This window comes from Acomys russatus, chromosome 6 (assembly GCF_903995435.1).
Source record: "Acomys russatus chromosome 6, mAcoRus1.1, whole genome shotgun sequence".
Classification (NCBI taxonomy): Eukaryota; Metazoa; Chordata; class Mammalia; order Rodentia; family Muridae; genus Acomys; species Acomys russatus.
Genome location: NC_067142.1, coordinates 80,729,726 through 80,750,924, shown reverse-complemented (window position 1 = coordinate 80,750,924; position 21,199 = coordinate 80,729,726). Strand labels below are relative to the sequence as shown.

The 21,199-nt window shown below is 44.3% G+C and overlaps 1 protein-coding gene across 2 annotated transcripts in view; it reads left to right on the top strand.

Annotated features, from left to right (window-relative positions):
- Window positions 1–19,782, top strand: part of Tgfb2 (transforming growth factor beta 2) — an 81,966-nt gene extending 62,184 nt beyond the window's left edge. For both annotated transcript variants that reach the window (XM_051148098.1, XM_051148099.1), the window contains 5 exons: window positions 12,529–12,661; window positions 12,774–12,884; window positions 14,524–14,701; window positions 16,288–16,441; window positions 19,337–19,782. In XM_051148098.1, coding sequence (XP_051004055.1) covers window positions 12,529–12,661; window positions 12,774–12,884; window positions 14,524–14,701; window positions 16,288–16,441; window positions 19,337–19,495 — 735 coding nt within the window. In that variant the 3' untranslated portion in view covers window positions 19,496–19,782. The remainder of the gene's footprint in view (window positions 1–12,528; window positions 12,662–12,773; window positions 12,885–14,523; window positions 14,702–16,287; window positions 16,442–19,336) is intronic.
- The last annotated feature ends 1,417 nt before the right edge of the window (window positions 19,783–21,199 follow it).

Genomic DNA, 21,199 nt, shown 5'->3' with positions numbered 1-21,199 from the left:
TGGAGAAGAAAAGGAGTTTCATCACCAGCCAGCCCGGGGTTTGCTTTTGCTTTCTACCTTCTTTATATCAGCTCCTTGGCCCAGCAAATGCCTCTTCTCTCCGAGCCTTTGCATTGTGAGTACCCCCCCTCACTGCTCTGTCTCAGTCCATCATCAAAGGAATTTGCTATTTCAAATTGAAAATTTTAATGTTTTAACTTGTGTGTACGAGTGGGTGCCTGCATGACATATGTGGCACTACATGTGCCTAGTGCCCACAGAGGCCAGATGGGAGCATCAGATTCCTTGAAAAACATGTGAACCTCCCAGTGTGGATGTTGGGAACTGAACCTGGGTCCCTTAGAAGAGATTCTGACCACTGAGATATCTTTCCAGCCCCTTCTGAACTGACTTTCAATAAAGCCCTTTTTAATCTGATGCAAATGTTTGGTATCTCTACTATTCTATGACCTCCTGGAGGACAAAGTCTCTTCCAAGGGAAAAACACACTTACTTTTTGACTCAGGCATTTTGATGAAGTTCAGAATAGTTTTTGATAGAACTGTCCTAGAAGTAGGCTTAGAATACAGCTTAGAATACAGCTTTTGAGAGCACTCTCTCAAGGAAAGATCTGCATGCTTGAAAGGTAGGACTGATTTTTTTTTAAGTTTTGAAAACTGTCAGGGAATTAGTGGGGAGTCTAGACAATGAGCCACGTGGTTGACTGCTGCTGGTTTTCAATTGGATGTAAAGTCAGGCCCCTGAAGCCTCCTCTGGTCATGCTAGTCTGAAAAGTCTGCGATCTGTGTTAGATTGCTGGGAGGTTCCCATATTCTGGTCCCTGGTCTCTGTCACCCACTCTACTCATTCCCTGCTAAGGCTTGTGTCTACTCCCCTCTCTACCCACAATGCACTTCTAGAGCTATCCATGTGCCTGGTTCCCTTCAGTTGTTTAGGTCTCTCTCCATCTGTAACTTGCTGGTAACTCTGTGCCCTACCCTGCCTGTCACCTCAGGGTCCCCTTTCCAGCAGAGTCACCTCTGCTCTCAGCTGTGTTTTTCTCCTCCATGCTCTTCATCATCAGATGCACTTGGTCTTGTGCTCGCTCCATCTCCGTGTTTGTTCCTTGCCCCATACTCTAGCCTGCATAATAGGTACTTAGTGGATGCTTTCGAACAAAGTTAGGAGAAGTGTCATAGCAAGAACAGTTGTTAAAATAAATGTGTAACATCATAAAGGCTTCTTCAAGAGCCCTCACTCACTTCTTTAGCTCTGGACGATGTCCTGCATTGGTTTTAAAGGTCTCTCGCCAAGTGTTTATGGAGAAAGCAATGTGCTTACTTACCCATTTTCTATTCAGCTGGCAAAGTAGAGAACCATGTAGGTTTAAAAATATAAAACACTATAACAAGTTAATGGAGCTTGGGTTTAGGAATGGTTTGTCCCTTACTGGGACATGCATTTAAGACATGACCTCCAGTGGGAAGGTGCTGACAAGCCGGAGCATTGAGGCACATTTGGGCAGGCGGGCCTTGGAAGAAGATGCTGGCAGTGTTAATTTCCATGCCGTGGTAGAGCTAAGGTATCCTGAGACTGACTTGCCTCTTCCCCCAAAGTGGCTTGTTATATGTCAGCTCCAAAGGGTACCTCAGTTTCCCCTTAAAGGGCATGCCCACTGACTTGGTCCAAAATTGAGTCTAGGCTCAATTCAAGCTGGACTATAGATGTGTTTCTGGTGGTTAGATAAAAGTAGGCAGTCCTCAGGAATGTGGGAGAGGGTTCCCATCTGACAAAGGAAGTCATTTCCCCTGCCTCTGCAGAAGGCATCCTTGACTCTCCATCGGCAGAGACCGATGGCATCATTAGCATATCAAAGCCCATGCTGGCCCAGGCGCCCTCAGTCCCTGCTCATACTTTCTTGTTTCCAAAGCACCTATACTAGCCTCCTGGCGCTTCTCACCTCCCCTTCTCACCTCCCCTTCTCACCTCCCCTTCTCACCTCCCCTTCTCACCTCCCCTTCTCACCTCCCCGACTCCTGCTCTACTATGAAAGCCCCAAGTTGTTCCAACCCTCCCCTACTTTGTTTATAAGAACAAGGTCCTCTCCCACTCCCCACCCTACTATCCTACCTTTCTCTACTATTCTCTTTCTTGATATTCTCTGCGAGCCTTCACGTTTCTCTAGCCCTGGCCATGTCCAGTCTGCTCCTCAGTCATGGTTTCCTTACTGTGCCCCTTTGCATCCATTGTGAAGCCAGGCTACCCTATGCTGGCCCTGCTTGTTTATGCGTGTTGCCTTGGCACACACTCTCAACATGCTGTAATATAGTCCACACACCCTCACCAGAACTGAAACGAATTTGACTCGCCATACTTTCCCTTTCATCCCCGCAAGCTACTGGCTAGATAAACCTCAAGTACGCAGCCTCAGTCATTTTGTCATTGCAACAGGAAGCAAACTAAGAAGACAACCCATAAGTTCTCTATACTGTTTAAAGCAAAAAAATTAAAAAAAAAAAAAAGACTACTGCTGACTTACTTATGTTTAGTACTGTCTAGCCCCACCCTCTAATAAAAACATACAGCTCAAGGTAAAAATGTACATAAATTATAACAGTGACCACATGTATTGTACGTACCTGGAAGTGGAAAGAAAGTACTAGAAACACGTTCTCCAAACCCATGTGTGTTAGGGTCAGCTCAGAGAATTGGGAGAAGGAATCAGAGAAGAAAATCAGAAGGCAGCCCTAGGGAGTTCATGGGCCTGTTTTGGACTCATCCACATTTGTGGCAAGGGACAACAACTGCATACTGTCACAGGGTATAGTACTAGGCTGTGGGGGTACAACCTCAAGGCATGAGGGAGTTCAGCCAACAAAAGGAGACCGTGGCCTCAAATCAATGAATGCTACGCTGCATGCTTTCTCTGCTGCACTGGCATGATTCAGTTTGTCCAGTAGAATCCATTCTAAGCTGTGAAACATCTGCGATGGCCTCACATGTTTCTTTGAGGTGCAACATGTAGATCTCAAGTGACAAAGGTCTCTTTCATCCCTTAGAACTGGAGAAGTGAATTCCCTTGTTTCTGCCCATGTGCAGTCACAGTTGGCACAAAGGCCCATCTGTAGAGAGTGTAGGAAAGGAAGGGAAACAATGGAGAATTGTAAGGTATTTCCATCACAGAGCGGTGTGAAGTGGTGTGTGTGTGTGTGTGTGTGTGTGTGTGTGTGTGTGTGTGTGTGTGTGTGGTCTGAACACATATCCAGTGACATTCACGTAAAGGTCATTAAAGGTTCTGTGTGTGCCTCTCCTTGATCACAGGTGCACATGGTTATGCATGCCATAGGTGTCGATCAAGTGCTGAGCTGCTCGCTGCAAACAGAAAGCACTCAATATAGCAACACAAGTCAGGTTGTCTGAGTTCCAAAGAAAGTCTGTTTTCACTTGTTTCTTTCCCCCAAATATGCTGCAGGCTGACTCTCCGGACTCTTGAGAAGTCTTTGCCAGGTGCACACTACTTAGGACTTCTTGGAAGGCTACAATTACAAAGGAGCCATGACAATTACGGGACATGGGGTTAGCAGAGTAGTAAGTACTAGGTCTGCTAAGCTATCTCAGAAGGGTCATCATGCCAGCCTTGGTTTGTTAGGCACCCCTCAAGTGGCCAAGTGTGACAAGGAGAAGAGTTACATTTCTGCCTCTGGGGGTGGAGGGGTGGGGAGGGTCATTTTGACTAGCTCTGGTTCTCTAGAAAGTTCCACGTCCCATCTTTTGGCAATTCTCCTTTCTGCTTCCCCTCTGTTCTCCTAGTAACATGTAATAAAGCAAAAGGGTCCCATCCAATATCCTATCTCAGATCCTAATTCTGTTCTTCGTGATATATGTAGCCTCTGTGGATGCTACGTGGGTATAGAGAAAGCCCTAGGTGGTTTTCTTTTCTTTATTTTATATTTATTTATTTATTTATTTTTGCCTGCATGTATGTCTATTTCTGTGTGTGAAGGTGTTAGAAGCCTTGGAACTGGAGTTACCGACAGGTGTGAGCTGCCATGTGGGTACTGGGAATTGAACCCGTATTCTCTGAAAGTGCAGTCAGTGCTCTTAACCACTGAGTCATCTCTTCAGCTGCACCCGCCCTCCTCCCCACCCGAGTAGGTTTCATTTGTCACTATCAAAGACTGATTGTTCAGTACTTTCTTACCACTTGACTGGATGTTCCTAGGTTTGTTAGTGATGAGAATTGACCAGGACAGGGTTATATAAGGTGCCATGGGGAAGTCTGCAGGTTAAGAAGGAAGCAGGAGAAAGAACATTCTTTGCCCTGAAGGATTTTACTGTTAGGTCACACATTTCACAGTTTCCAACATAGCATGGTATGTGACACTCACTGTTGCAGTTGGGTTTGCTCCCCCTTCCCCACACATATATCGAAATACTAATTCCTGAAATATGATCTGGTTTACAAGTAACTTCACTGCAGAGATAATTAGTTAAGATGGGACCATTTTGGGGGAGGACAGGCCCATAACAGCCATTCATAATGTCCATAACAAGATGGCCACATGAAGTCAGAGACACACCAGAAGAGTGACATCTTCTGACATTGTAACTAACATGTAAGTTGGTCCTGAAAGTTCACATGGTTAGAGTGAGAGCATGGGTGTGCCCGTCTTCAAATATCTGCACCTTTCACAGCACTGATGGTCTTCAGTAGAGGCTCCAGGCCACAGAGTGGGTGGAATAGATGGACTTTCCATCCAGCTGAGCAAGACTTCACACCTAACAGGCCTTGCGGCTCTTTCAGTTGTTGAAATTCCATTTTCTTTGCTGTAGACAATGTACCATAAAGTGTGACATTGGAGACAACCAGCCAGGAAGGAAGCAACTGCATCCAGCAGCAGGTCCTGGCTGGGTGCGGTGGTGTTTAGGTTTGACACCAACACAATGAAGATGTTGAGTAAGCAGTAATGTGTAATGTCAAAAGGAAGGTGTGTGTGTGTGTGTGTGTGTGTGTGTGTGTGTGTGTTTCCGGGTGGCAAGCAACATTCAAAGAGAATCTTACCAGCTAAAAACCTGGATAGAAAGATCAAGTGCAAAGTTGAAAGGGAGACATCTGTAATTTGATCAAAATATAAATCACACAAGTGTAGACTACAACAGTGCTGTTCAGAGTGCTCCCTGGCCCAGAGCTTCTGATCACACAGGAATATGGGACAAATATAGAGGCTCATTAGCCCTGAGATGTTTCTGTTGTAGGTTGAACATAGACATCAATCCTTTCCTCCTCCTTTTTAAAAATTTCTTCCATCTCATTCCAGAAAGGATTTGGGGTAGAAAATCAGACTTAACAACAACCTATATGTAGTAACTAACTAACTAACTAACTAACTAACTAACTAACTAACTATATGGTTATACACAGAGAGAGAGAGAAACAGTGAGACAGAGTGAAACAGAGAGAGACAGAAAGAGACAGAGACAGAGAAAGACAGAAACAGAAATTATGGATGATGGATATGGCTACTGCCCAAATAAGTCATTTACATTAAAAGTGTTCCCCAAAGGAAGTAAATGTCCCCAGACCATGCTCGCCACACCCTGTATCCTTTCCATTGTCTACACCACATATGGACTTTATTGACATGGAAAAGACAGCTTAGCACAGCCCTAAATTACAGCCACCCAGGGGGGCAAGGCCAAGGTGGGAGGACTGTAAGTTTAAAGTCAGCGTGGACTCAAGAAAGAATTCAATGCCAGCATAAGCAACTTATGCAGACCCTGTGTTAAAGTTAAAAGGTGTGTGTATGTGTGTGTGTGTGTGTGTGTGTGTGTGTGCGCGTGTGCGTGTGTGTGTGTGTGTGTGTGTGTGTGTGTGTGTGTGTGTGTGTGTATGGCCCAAGGACCAGGGAACACAGGCTTTTGGTTGAACACCCAGTAATGGGGTGGAAGATGGGCATTACCAGGACCACAGTGCCCCTTGAATTTGACCTGAAGGATGCTGCCTCTTATGCCCAGGGCTGTCATGGAGACGAGAAAGAATTTCAAATTTTGCTAGAATGACCAAAAATACAATACTAAAAAACCCTCTTCCTTGAGCATACAGCTCTCCCTACAACGCTTTACCAACACACGTGAGCACTTCATGTTTTCCCTTCTTTAGATATAGGAGGTGGAGATTTGTAGCCATGATGTCTACCCCACTGGGTTTTTGTTGGACTAAAAACAAACATGGAAATGTTTGAAGAGCTCCATTGATTGCACAGACACAAGGCAGTGGAAAATGTTCAGATAAGGTAGAATCTAAAGAATCTGGAATGTCTAGAGGTGACAGGAAGACCTTTCTTGTAAAGTGAAGAAGAGGGGCATTTGCACAAAAAGAGCAAGGAGAGTGAGCTGTGTTGCTCGGGAGCAGCTGGCCTCTAAAGCGCCTCCCTAGTAGTACTGAGCTTTATGATTAGGAAGCACATCACTTGGAGCCAAGCACATCCGAGAGGCTCATGGTCACAGCGAGCAGAGTATACCCTCAAGTCGTCATTCATTAATAACATTAGGAACCCTAATCATATTTCAACACACCTAGACACTAATGACAGTTGGAAACTTTATGACCGTGCTTACAGCAAGATGGGCTGATTGACACCAGCTAGCCCAGCTCAGGGTTTTCCCTATAGCCCTGTTGTGAAATCTCCACTAGAAGGTCAGTTGAATTGACCCCTCACTTCTCCTGCAGGTTCATTAATGCTGAGATGTGGACAGTGATGCCCAATTCCCAAACCTTTCCTGCCATGCTGCAGTATCTCATGGGGAGATGTCACCCTTGGCACTGAGCCAGATCGAAAGTTGATTTAAAATATTATTCTTTTACAGTGAAGATTTTTTCTCTGCCTGCAATTTTCAACTAGACTTTTGCTTTTTTTTTTAAATCCCCCCCCACAAACTATTCAGTAACAGGGTGACTTTCACCTCTAGCCACTCCCTGGCTGGCTGCTTTGCAGAGGTGGAGGGATGAATGAATCCTTTTGTGTAGGGGTTTTGTAACTCAGTGAGGAACTTAAGACCTTGCCAAAGGTGAGATGTGAGAGTTTTGCACATGTTGTATATAGCTTGTCCATATCAGTAATGTAATGACAGCAGCACTGTGGGTGGCAGTGAAGCCAGAGACAGATAAATCTCATTTTAAAGCCATTAGGATTTCTCCTTCCCCGACTTCTAATTAGTGAGGAACTATTGTTGGTCAGCTTTTTTTAAAGGAAAAAAAAAGCAGAGCCTGTATCACAGCTCGGTGGGTAAAGGTGCTTGCTGCCAAACCTGAAGACCCAAGTTCTATCCTTGAGACTCACAATAGTGGAAGGAGAGAGTCCAACTCTGGCAAGTTGTCCTCCGACCTCTACATGTTCACTGTGCCATTTGTGGGTGAGCACACACACAAATGCATGCACACATACACACATTTGCACACAAAAACACACATGCACATGTGCATGCGTGTGCACACACACACAGACACACACACATGCACACAGACACATAGGGCTATAAAAATAGGAGAAACTTTAAATTACCTTAACTTAAAATGAATATATGTGGGTGCATGTATATGTGTTCATACACATTAGCATGCTGTGGCTGTTTTTATAAGAGTTGAAGGATATTTTCTTACATAGCTAATTGCCAATCTGTGTTCTATTTTTTCCAATGATCCTATCAGAATTTGTCATCTTTAATCCCTAATGTTTACTTTCTTTGAAATAGCGAAGTTTCAGGAAAATCACTGAAAACCAAAGAGCAGGGTCCGTCTAAATTCTTAGTACACTTTTCGTTTTGTTGTTTCTTTTATACCCCTGTCTCACTCTCTTAAAGTTAGAAAAAATTATTGTGATAAAACATATACAAAGAATGAAATTCACCTTTCAGCTGTCTCTTATTTGCCACTGTGGGTGTCCTGTGCTATGTTGTTGCCAGGATTTTAAATGCTGCACTCCACCCCCACCCTACTACACGTGCCTTTTAAGCTGCATTTGTTGTGAGTGTGTGAGTGTGTTAAGTGTGTGAGAATATGCACTGCTTAAATTGACAGTAGAGGATAACGCTAGCGGAGTGAGCATGCCCACCATGGAGGTCCTGAGAACCAACCGTGGGACAGCAGTCGAGGCAGAAAGTGCCTTAATCCACTGAGCAGCTATCTCACCAGGCCAGGATTTGTTGTTGGTGTTCATCATCCAAAACAGAAACTCTGCATCCATTTCTCCACAATGACTCATTACCCTGTCCCCAAGTTACATTATTTCTATATAAACTCTCCTGGTCTGGCTTCTCATGCCAGTGAGATGCTTTGGGTCTTGGGTTGGCTTCCTTTGCTGAGCTTGCTGCCCTCAAGGTCCATCCATTTGCAGCAGGTGTCAGAAGTCCCTTCTTCTCCCTGGCTGATCAACAGACTGCCGTGGTGTGTGTATATTACAGGCACTTCCCTGCTGGACTGCCTCCCCAACACCTTTTAGGATGTAAGGCAGAGGCTCAGGTTGATTCCCTGTTCACCTTCTCTTGGACTTAATTTAACATGCTATGATGGGTTTGCACAGGGAATGGAGGACTGGCACCTGCAGGTTTTGAAGATAGCTTTGAAGATGCCATGGTGAGGTGTGGTTAGAAGCATAGCTAGGCAGTGCTGAGGGGGCAAGCTGGAACCCTGTGGAGGAATGCTTCCAAGAAGCACCATTGGTCCTTGTCAGCCACTCAGATGATTAAAGGTTTGGGAGTCTGCCCCTCTAAATACGGTCTCTAAAGGAACTCAGTTTATTTAGCTTAGAGAGAGAAAACATGCATGGTGAGGGGGACTTAATAACAGCCTCCTCGGGAGCTTGAGGAATATTCTCGGAGTGATGAGAAACAGCTGCTTCCTGTTTCTGCTGAGGGCGGGAGAGGAGTGGAGTTAAAACGGCAAGTGGGTTTAAGAACTCCTTGTCCAGAGAATTCAAGACACTGAACCAGAAAATAAAAGCATCATTTCTTTGTCTCAGAATTATGTGGCCTACTGTCTTTTTTGAGGTTATTTACATGTGGCCTTTCATGACTCTCAAACTTGTACAAAAACAAACCATCAGGCTCTTCCCTGGTATGTATGTTATGTATGTATGTATATATATATATATATATATATATATATATATATATATATATAGAGAGAGAGAGAGAGAGAGAGAGAGAGAGAGAGAGGTGCCCATTGATGGAGCCCCTCTACCACCCCTACCCTGCCCAGTGCTCTGTGATTGAGGAAGCCCCAACCCTTGACTCCTAAGAAGCCAGAGTCCTTTTGCTCTCCTTTATTCCCACTCTTGAAATCAGGATAATGTAGATTTACTCCTATATGAGGTTAAAAAAAAAAAAAAATTCCACCAATGGGCTCGGTGAGGTGGCTCAGAGGACAAAGATGTCTGCTGCCGAGCCTGGTGACCAGAGTTCAGTCCATGAGACATACAGAGTGAAAGAAGGTGAGAGCTGACCCCTCTAAGCTGTGCTCTGACCACCGCACACGCCATGACACAAGGGCTTCCAAACACACTCACACACAGGCAGACATGTAATGAGGATAAACAGTTTGCCAGTATGTGTTTGTTTTGCCCATTTGATCGTCATGGTCATGATGTTCTTGTCTTCAGTGAGACTAGACATTGTGCATGTGTGTGTCTCTGTGTGTGCGTGTTTGTAGATAGAATCATGCACATGTGCCATGTATATCACAGATTTGATATATGTTTAATTTTACATGAGATTTATAGTTATATAAATGGTTTTATCATAGTATCAAATAATTATATAATAAGTAATTTATATATAATTAATTCAGCAATGGAATTTTGTTTTGGGGTAGCTTTTCTTTGGGGTAGTATCCCTAAGTACTAATTATAAGAAGACGAATAAGCTATACACTGTTAATCAATAGCACATAAAATATGCAAATTACCATATAACAATACACCACCACAGAAGACCTACTAGGAGAAAAAGCCAAAGCAGAGGAGTGAGTTCTGGGCATGCCCTGAACTGTTGGCCAATGAGGGAAGTGGGTGAAATGTTATTTCCACTATTGTTTTTATCATTCTTATCCCATATTGGGCACACTGTGCCCTTTATTCTCAGTTGGATACATTGTGCTTTAATTGCCTAAGACAGGCTCTTATCCCTGGAGGACCCAGCGGATGCTGCGCTGTCTGTAATGTTTATGTCAGCCTCAGCTAGGTATGCATTCAGCCTGCATCAAGATTTATTATAATCTTCCTCAAAGATTTTTGCTTTGATTACTGAATTCTTTCTACCCTATGAAAAGAGGTCGTGACCCCATAGTCCCATTCTGACTGTCATAAGGAAGTGGGAAAATGGCTTTGGGGTGGGGAGGACTCTGAATCCTTTCTGATTTTCCATTTGCTTAATCTACTTTACAGGAAACTTTGGAGGATTAAATTAAGCCAAATAGTGTGTGTTAAGCCCAGAGTCCACTGTACTCAGCCCTTAAGTCGTAGTCACTGGTTTTCTTTAACTGGTACAAAGACCTTCTCGCCTATTACAGGATGATGGTTGCCCTACATTCTTCCATTTAATGGGGTTTGTTTGTGAGGGAGGCCTATGGAGTACGTTTGTCTAAACTTCATGAGGCACCTGAGCACATAAATGTATAAACCTGTATGAACCTGTTTTGTTTTTCCCTTCCCTTCCCTTCCCTTCCCTTCCTTTCCCTTCCCTTCCCTTCCCTTCCCTTCCCTCCCCTCCCTTCCCCTCCCCTCCCCTCCCCTTTCCTCCCCTCCCCTTCCCTCCCCTCCCCTCCCCTCCTTTTCCTTCCTTTCCTTTTATCCATTCTTCTTCCTTCCCTTCTTCTTCGTCCTCCTTCCCCTTCCTCTCCACTTTATTACTTTATTTTTTTTTCCTTTGGTACCATCCTTTCTCTTTCCCCTTTCCTTCTATCCCTTTCCTTTCTTCCTCCTTCCCTCTCTGTCCTTCCCTGCTTTCACCTCTTTCCTCCCTCCCTCCCTTTCCCTCTTCCCTTTTTTCCTCCTTCCCTCTCTCTTTGTTCTTCTCTACCCTCTTTCTTTTTCTTGCTTCTCTCTCCCTCCCTCCCTCCCTCCCTCCCTTCCTCCCTCCTTCCCTCCCTCCCTCCCCCTCTCTCCCTCCTCCCTCCCCCTCCCTCCCTCCCTTGCTCCCTCCCTCCCTCCATTCCTCCCTCCCATTTCCTTCTCCCCTTCATTCCTCCCTCCCTTTTTTTCTTCTCTGTTCCCAGGGGTCTAAGTCACAGCCTTGTGTACACTGGGCAAGCCTTCTCCCATTAAGCTATACCCCAGCTCTTGCTCCTTTCTCCTCCCTACTTTATCAATCCTGGGGCAATCTATATTGGCCCTAAATATTCCAGGAAGCATTTGTATCCCTGAAACAATCTGTAAACATGCTAGGGAGGAGTACATTAACAACTAGTTGGAAGGTAACATGTTACGGTTTTGCAGTATACCAGAGAGCGGATATATCTACCAGGCATCTAGAGAGTCATCAGTGGCTGTTGATCTAGTGGAGAGCGATGCTTTGAAATGATGTCAAGTTGGTGACTTGACCCCCATGACCTGGAGAAGGTTATGAATTTACTAGAGGAACCAAACCCCTAAGTATGAAACACCTTAAACACAGACTATCAGAAAGACCTGTATAAAACACTATGGCTTGAGCTCCTAAGTACTGGTGAAAGACAATCCACCAGGATGGACATAGGAGTCACTGGAGCTCTCGAAGATGTAGGGTCACCATCTAGTTGACAAAGCATGACTGTTTTTAAACAGACATGTAGAAGCCACCTCCAGTGTACACTTCCCACCGAAACCCAAGAGCATCCTGCTATAGCTCCTTCCATAGCTTCCTGAAGTCTTGGTGTTTGGGCTGATCCATTTTTAGACTTTCATTGGCTCGCTGTGCCCAAAGTCCTTCTGGGATGGCAGAATGCAGGATTTCATTGTAAATCACAAGCCATCACACTGAGAGCTCGGCCAGAGGGTTACTTCCAAAACAGGGCACATATTTTAACACCAGCAGATTTAGGAAACAGGGGTAAGACTTTTCTCTCTATATTAGAAGATTTATAATCCAGGCACTTGGAGAGGAGGGTGTGGGTGTCCTGCAGTGCACCTTCATTTCCCACACCCCAAAACTGAAGTAGTGAGGAGACAGAACCACAAAGCCGCAAACTTCACAGCATAAAAATTATGGTGGATTCTTCCAGCGATTCTGTCAGCAAAGTAAATAATGACTGTCCCTTTTCTCTCGACATCAGACGTTGTGGTTGCAGTCATCTTTATCGGAACACACAGCAGATTTAGCAATGACCCTTTTCAGAGCAAATGACCTGGTGCTGTGTCCTCATGCCTGTGAGCACACTGTCAGAATGACAGTGCTTGAACACAAACTTGGAGCCCAGTGGCGTCAGTAATGACACGCAGTGATATGAGTGGCGTGGGTTTGGCCGCCGTTACGTCAGCATCCAGCTGAGCGGTTTCTCCTGCTCTTTCCCCTCTCTAGATCCTCAAGTCCAAAGACTTAACATCTCCAACCCAGCGCTACATTGATAGCAAGGTCGTGAAAACAAGAGCAGAGGGTGAATGGCTCTCCTTCGATGTGACTGGCGCCGTGCACGAGTGGCTTCACCACAAAGGTTAGGGAGAGCCCTCTTTCTCTCTCCCTAGATGTGGCCCCAGAGAGCTTGTGAGCTGTCTGCCGACACAGACACGCGGTACAAATGACTCTCTTGCCTTACTGTTTTCCAGACAGGAACCTGGGATTTAAAATAAGTTTACACTGCCCCTGCTGTACCTTCGTACCGTCTAACAATTACATCATCCCGAATAAAAGCGAGGAGCTTGAGGCGAGATTTGCAGGTAACTAACTGGAGCTTGGCTTTTGCTGAGAGGCTCTCCTGGGGGCAGGGGTGGGGGTGGGGCGGGTGCGGTGCAGTAAAGTCAGTTTGCATGTGGAAGTGGCATTGTTTGGTGAGCTGTGGGGGACTTTCACTTACTTGGGCAATGGTTTGCTTAGTGGGAGATAGGAGAAAGTAGAAAGTGGGCCTGGAGAGATGGCTCAGTGTTTAAGATCCTTAAGTTCAGTTCCCAGAACCCACACCAGGGTGCTCACAACTGCTTATACCTCCTATTCCAGGAGATTCTGGTAATGACTTCTGGCCTCCCAGGTACCTGTACCCAAGGCACACATGCATAACTAAAAATAAAATAAAATTTCTTTTAAGTGGAAAGGATTGGAAGAGGGGAGCAGAGCCCAGGTTTTCACTGCTTCCTGCCTAGGGGTAAAACTGGCTAGAGAGCCCTTTACTCTCAGCTTCCCATCTGCTGAGGCTATTGGCGTAGAGAGCAAAAAGTCAAGGAAATCTATTGCCAGTCCCCCGAGCATCAACAAGTACATTTCACCAAATAGAAGAATTGGCTCACCTCTCCACGTCTGTAATTTGCCCTCCACATGTAGGGACGCACTGCCTTTCTCTAGCCTGCACCCATTGTTACAAATGGCTTCCCTCCCAGATTTCTGAAGTGGCTAATACACACAGAATGGGGGCTTCGTTTCCCCTGCTCACCTATAAGTTGAATTCATCAAAATCCAGAGTAAAAAAAGGACGCTTGGGGTTTAAGTCACTTGGCGTATTAGGTGGTGACTTGTTGGTTGATGAGGGGAAGTCTGTGCCCACAGGCTGCTGTGGCATTGGCCTGCATCCCCTCACTCATCCCCTCACCTGGAAGCCCCATCCACTTACAGAACTCCTCAGTGGCCCTTGGTCATGGAAAAACACTCCCAGAGGTGTGGGGGTTTATTTCAGTGTCTAACCCAGCCACGACTCTCTGGAGTGGAGATTAAATGCTTAAACTGGCAGTCTCCCGAGCATGCTTGGGGGAGCTCAAGTTTCTAAATCTCAGATGGAATCAGAAAAGTGTTGAGGATGCCATAAAATAAATGAAAAAGCTCTTTCTGCGCAGCTTCCCAAAATAGCATTAGGTAAGGGTGACTTCTGTTTCACTTGAACCTAGTTCATGGCCGTTTAGCTAAGCCTCGGTTTATGCTCATTAGGAAAGTCTTGTGAGTTGAGCAGTCTCAGGAAAAGAGGGACCCAGCGGGCGACAAGGCGTGCTCTATGGCTGTGTGTTCTGCTGCTGAGAGCTTGAACACAGCCCACACTGAGGATGGACTAAAATAAACTGCCCAGATTGCCCTTGGACCATAGGTCAAAGACTTCTTGTGTAGTGACTTTTCCCAGTAACAGCCCTGCCTTCAACACAGAACTGCCTTCGGACAAGAGGCCCATTGAAATGTGTTCATTGTCACTTGTGGGAGGCCCATTGTGCCGTATCTGTTTCTGTAGAGGACGATGGGAGCCAGTCAATGCGGCTACGGTAGTCATCACTGCTGTTTGTGACCATATGCAGGGGGAAGATATATTATATATACATATTGCTGCTTACAGTTGATAAAAAGTAAAGCTAAATGTTTATTACCCAAATGCATCTTTTCAAGGTATCGATGGCACCTCCATGTATGCCAGTGGTGATCAGAAAACTATAAAGTCCACTAGGAAAAAAAGCAGTGGGAAGACCCCACACCTCCTGCTGATGCTGTTGCCGTCCTACAGACTGGAGTCGCAACAGTCCAACCGGCGGAAGAAGCGTGCTTTGGATGCCGCCTATTGCTTTAGGTAAAGAAGTGAAAAGAAAAGCAAATGATTACATCTGCTGGCACCTGCCCTGCCTATGCTTTCTCTTCCATGCACTCCCTTGAATTCAAGTCACTGCTCAAGGCCAGGTATATAAGATAGTAAAGCTTTTCAGTCTCATAACAGCAATCTTCTCAAGCACCTTCTAGTTATAATTTATTTAATATTTTATGAGAGTGTCATTGTAGTACATGATTTCTCCCTCCAATTCCTCCCCTCTGTCCTATGCTCCCTCCCAAATTCATGCCCTCTTTTTCTTTAGTTATTATTGTTACATATATAATAGGTATGTGTGTGTGTGTGTGTGTGTGTGTGTGTGTGTGTGTGTGTGTGTGTGTGTGTGCAGATAAATATATAAAGTCAACCTGCTGGCTCTATTTAGTGTTGCTTATCTATATATGTGTTAAGGCTGACCACTTTGTTTTGGACAACCAATTAGGAGTGCAGCCCCGGGGAAGTCCCTCCATCTCTTAGCCATCATAATTGCCTGTAGGTCTTCACCTGGGAGCAGGGTCCTGTGATATTCATCCCATCTGTGTTGGCATGTCACCTGGTGATGGTTTTCCCTGTTCAGGTCTTGTTTAGGCAAACATATTGTTGAGGTTTCCTGAGGACTTTTCACAATGGTTTCTGTGATATGGTCCTTAGCTCTCTAGCAGTGAACTGGGTGTGAAGGGAGAAAATTAGCCCCTAGGGTGTTTTCTGCAAGTCTTGGGATCTGATAAGTTTTGATAGCTCTCTGCCCACAAAGCAAATGCAAGTTTCCTTGAGATTTCGACTAGATCAATAAGACTTGTCATTGCTATGAAGCTCCCCCTGGGGGTCTGATATCTTTCTGAGTTATAGAAATAGCACAAGAAGGCTGATGGCCATACCTTGAGCTGTAGGGTCTGTTACCAGTGAGGGTCCCTGCAAGAATTTATCACTTTTACATGACTTTGTGAAGGGAAAGATGCACCATCTTTTGTGCTTCCTGTATTAGGAGGATTCCTTTTATGGGAAGTTGTGGATCCAGGGCAGGGTCCTCTTTGTGAAGTGCTCACTGTGCCATAGTTCACAAATAGGGAAGGATATTTTGGTTTCCGGAGACAGTGATTGTGGCAACAAGACTTTTTATTTCTTGCTTCATTCCTTGATCTAGTAATGGATGGTCAAGCATAGGATATATTCTCAAAGGAAAATGCACCCAGGAGCTCTCTGAAAGTATCTGTTGAATTTTAGTCATTGTATGCACAAAAAAGTAATAGAGGTTGGATGGCAGCTGTTTGGCAGCAAAGACAGCCCCACTCAACTACCTTCCTGCTTACATGTAGTTCATTGAAGATGTGTATTGACTTTCCAGGTCATAGATAAGAAGGTCAGAGCATAGAACACATAAAGGAAAGTAGCCCAGGGACTCACTGTAGTATCTCAATGTTGACATCATGTGACATTAAAAGAGAGCCTTCAAAACCAGTCTCTTGGTGCTGCTGTTAATGGGATAAGTGAATGGGTCATTTTTCTCACTCAGGGTGAGATGCATGTGACATCAACTCCAAAATGCCCTCTTCTGCCTTTTCTTTTAACAGAAATGTGCAGGATAATTGCTGCCTACGCCCTCTTTACATTGATTTCAAGAGGGATCTTGGATGGAAATGGATCCATGAACCGAAAGGGTACAATGCCAACTTCTGTGCTGGGGCATGCCCATATCTGTGGAGCTCAGACACTCAACACACCAGGGTAAGTATCTGGATTGTTTGTCTCTCCTACTCTTGCCTCAGCCAGTAGTAGTGGTAGTAGCAGTAGTGTTAGTAACGGTAGTGGTAGTAGCACTAGTGATGATGATGATGATGCAAAACTCTATAGTTGTAAAACACAAGCAATATATTTAAGATGAGTATCTCTAAAATGTCTTTTGTTCTTGCTTGCTTCTTTGTGATACAGGATCTTATTATGTAGCCCTGGCTGTCCTGGAACTCTCCATATACTCCTGCTGGCATTAAGTTTCTGGGCATCCTCCTGTTTCTGTCTCCCAAGTGTTGGGGTTACAGGCATGCACTACCACAAGTGTCTTTCCAAATCTTTATGACTAGCTCCCAAAGGGAACACATAGCTGTTTATCAAGCTACTTCAATGAGGACAGAGGGCTAATTCAGAAAGAAGATCCAATATTGGATGCCATGTGTCCCCAGGCAAGATGAGCACAGACTTTTCTATGTACTAATGTATTCTTCCATGGGCTTCCTCTCTGGGGCTCCTGGTATAGGATTTTTAAGATGGGAAGGACTTCAGAAATGGTCTTGTTCAAACAGAATTTTTCAAGCAAAACAAACAAACAAACAAAAACAAAAACAGTGAAATTAGAAGAATTTAGATGTGTGGGTGCCTTGTCAAGATGACAGCAAATCAGTGGTGACCCAGACCTTGGACAGCAGCCCTGTTTGTGTTTTGACCGAGTCCCCATCGCTCCATTTTTCTGGGTTTAATTCCTAAAATGTGGCTGCAAGTAGAAGTTTCTGTTCTGTTCTTTATGCCTCTGTAAATCTCCTTGTTAAAGAGGCATTAGAAACCTTGCCTTCACTGCAGGGTAGGAAAACGAATCTGCTGCCAGAGAGATCACAGTTGGCTGAATTCAAGAGCGGGGGTTATCGTTATCAATTATTTTAGACAATCTGTATTATAAAAATGGCTCCTTCCTGCTTATGAAAAATTATTTGTTAGTAAATATGAAATCTGTGTATGTATAAGCACCTGCCTGAACTGGAATTGAAATGGATGAAGATGGCTTCCCCTCCTCCAGTCATTTCCCTAGTGCCCCTGTAGGCTTGGCACTCAGGAGTGACCACGTGCTTAGCCATGTGAGGAAAGCTGGCTCATGCCTGTCCCTTTGTCTGAGCTCGTTGGCCAGCTTGCTTCATCTGGACCGTAGCAGTGGTAGCTGTAACATGGGCAGGGCCTGGTTGCCAAGTGGAATCGTAATTCTCCTCCCTGATACACAGAGGGAGTATGTGAAGGCTGAGACCTTGCTTGTTTTTCAAGGAGAAGGAAGAGTAACTGTCATGGTCACAAATATGTGGTTTGGACAGTTCCCCAAGAAGCCAGGGGTAGCCTAATAAAGTAGGCAGTGTTGCTGCACTCAACAGGTCTCTTGTCCTCGCCTGAAAACATCCCAGGAAACCTCGAGGAAAAGGTCACTTGTTTGACTAACACATTAATGGCATCCTTGGAAATATCTCTCTCATCGCTGGGTAACCTACACGCTTCCATTACTAAGAGCCACACACCTCTGCGATGGAGAATGGGATAATGCTGCAGAACTGTGAGGAGCGCTTTCTCTTCTATTGTAGGACTTGCTGTTTAGGTCTTGGCCATCCCTATTTAGCTCACATGGAGGCTCACTCGCTATAATTGCTTTAAGCAAACTGTACGGAAGAGAACAATTGGGACCATAGATTAGCTAGTTGCATGAGCTAGTGCATACCTGAAGCTCCAGAACTGAAGAGTCCGAGGCAGGAGGATTTTAAGTTTAGGGCCAACCTGGGCTACATAATGAGTTCAAGGCCAGCCTGATCTATTATATAGTGTAGGCTACAAAGGAAGACTTTGTCTCAAAGTGAAACAAAACAAAGAATGTGTGTGGCTTTTATGTTGTTTTCTCCACTCTTAGCATCACGGTAATTATGAAGGCATGGCAAATAAAAGGACTGTTTTTTAAGTGAAAACGTAAGTGGCATTTCATTAGCCCCATGACGACACTTACAGGAAGATGTCCTGCTCCAGGCAGATGTCCTCTCTACACCTGAGGGTACATTGCAGCTCTTAAGAGAATTTCAGTATCATTTCATACCCTAGCATATGAGTCATATACTGTCCAGAAAAGGCTTCCTAGAGTTACAAGGCATAAACATAGTGAGCAGAGTCCCTGAGCCCAAGGAGCTTTTAACCAATGTGGGAATGAAATGGGAATTCATGAAACCTGGGTTCCAAATTTATATAGAACCAAAACCAAATGGAGGCTTAGGGCCTTTGTATAGCAAAGGCCAGTAGACTTTATCGGGAAAATTAGGAAAATATGCCAACTGAACAATTTGGTCCAATCTGACTTTTCATGGAAATATTTGTTTAATAAACACAAAGAACAAAAAGCAACCTGTAGGAAAAGTCTAAATTTGTCATTGCTATGGTTACAAGCCAATCTGATTACAATTTAGAGGTAAGAAAAGAACTAATAACTAAGATTATCTACTCGGTGGCCCTGAGCTAGGGTAGTGGCTCAGTGGGCAATGTGCTCTGAACATGAGGACCAGAGTTCAAATCCCTGTCAACCACATATAAAGTCAGATGACATATGCCTATAACCTCAGAGCCGTGATGGGCAGAGACAGAAAGATCCCTGGAGCTGGCTAACAAAAACCATCTAGCCAAATCAAGGAACTGCAGGTTCAGTGAGAGACCTTGCCTAAAACAAACAAACAAACAAATAAATAATGGAGTGGAGAGAGACTGAGGGAGATGCCCACCGCCAAGCACTGACTCTTGCTTGCAGGTGCATATACATGCAAATATGTACAAAAACTAAAAGCAAATAACACTCACCGCTTTCTTGTGTGTATTTCTCTGTGCTGTGTCACGCAGGTCCTCAGCTTGTACAATACCATAAATCCCGAAGCCTCGGCGTCCCCTTGCTGTGTGTCCCAGGATCTGGAACCACTGACCATCCTCTATTACATCGGCAATACACCCAAGATCGAACAACTTTCCAACATGATTGTCAAGTCTTGTAAATGCAGCTAAGGCCCTCGGAGAAGCCACGGCAGGAAAAACACGGTGACAGCGACGCATGACGATGACAATGATGATGATGATGACATTTGTGACACGAGGGAGTTTTGATTCATCAGTGTTTTTTAAAAAAAAAAAAGGAGAAAAAGCGGTACTAGTTCAAACATTTTGCAAGCTTGTGTTCTGTTTGTTAAAACTGGCATCTGAGATTGTAGCATCAACAAAAAACATGGGAAGGCTTTAGTCAGCATTTCACCTACTTCATGAGAGACACAAAAAGAAAACATCTTTTTTTTTTTTTAAGGAAAAAAATAAACACTGGAAGAATTTGTTAGTGTTAATTATGTGAAAGAAAAACAAAACAACACAGGCAAATCCGTTCAATGGAGTTGTACGTATTGTTTCCATCCCACCTCACCCTATGCCTCTCCTGGCTCCTCTCTATTGCTTGGCAATGGGCACCCTCACGTCCCTTCCTCTGAGCTAACAGTGGGTTATTTATTGTGTTTTGCTATATAACGAACCTTTCATTGCCCTTGGAAAACAAAACAGGTGTATAAGTGGAGACCAAATACTTTGCCACAAACTCATGGATGGCTTAAGGAATTTGAACTCAAACGAGCCGGGGGGAAAAGGAGGTCATGTTGGATGAAACCCCCGCGAGTCGTTCGTTATATGACCGAACAAGTCTGCAAAAAGATCAGTGCCCCGAGAACACGTGCAGTGCGCCGCCAGCTGCCTGCGGAAGCTCCGTGGATGGCCATACACTGAAAAGGCCTGTTAACAAAGAAAACCTGGAGTCCGTGGGGATCTGGAAGATTGGTTTTTTTCCTTTTAATCGCAAAGGGTTCTTTGCCAGTTTAAGCAAGCCAGTGAAATGTTGACCTGTTTTGATGTGTATTGTCAGATCTCGGACTGTGAAATGGCTGTAGAGCTGCAGTACAGGTTTTTCTTTTGTCTTGGTATATGTAATCACATCGATATTATTAAAATAGACGGGTCTAGAAGCCAGCGTAATTGAAAACACACTGAAGATCTGTTTTTACAAACTATTCAATTGAAACCTTAACTACTTTACATGTAATGTGTAGATTTACCATAATTTTAATATTATGTAATAGTGATTATGATTTAGATTGAACTTAAATTTGGACTCTTCTTTTTTTTTTTTTTTTTTAATGAACATTCAGATTGTATGTTTGTTTCCTTTAGCTGGCCAGTACCTTTGAATAAAACCCCTAGATTTTGACTTGCACTACAAATTCATTTTTTTTAAATCATATCTTCTCTGCTTGTCTTTTATGTACTATCCATTTAATGGCATAAGCTACCTGGGCCCATCCAATTTCCCCCTTTCCTTCCATTTTTCAAAATACAAACAAACAAACAAACAAACAAGCAAACGATAACAAAACTCAAAATGGTATGTTTGAGTTCCACAGTCTTTCTCTATCTTCTGTGTGTTGGTATGAGTCAGGCTGGATGTTAAGCAATGCTTCTCCTGGGAAAAGGAAGATGCGTGACCACAGACACCTGGGCACAGGTGTGATTTTAGAGAAGGCTTAAGAACCTGAACTCAGAATCTTGGTGACTGGGAGGGAAATGTTTCCTTAGCTTTCTTTAATTCATATATTTATGAATCTTACTGCTGTTAAGAAGCAGACAGTTCAAAGAAAGCACCTTTTTCTTTGGTCAGGTTTTTGGTATTCACGGAGA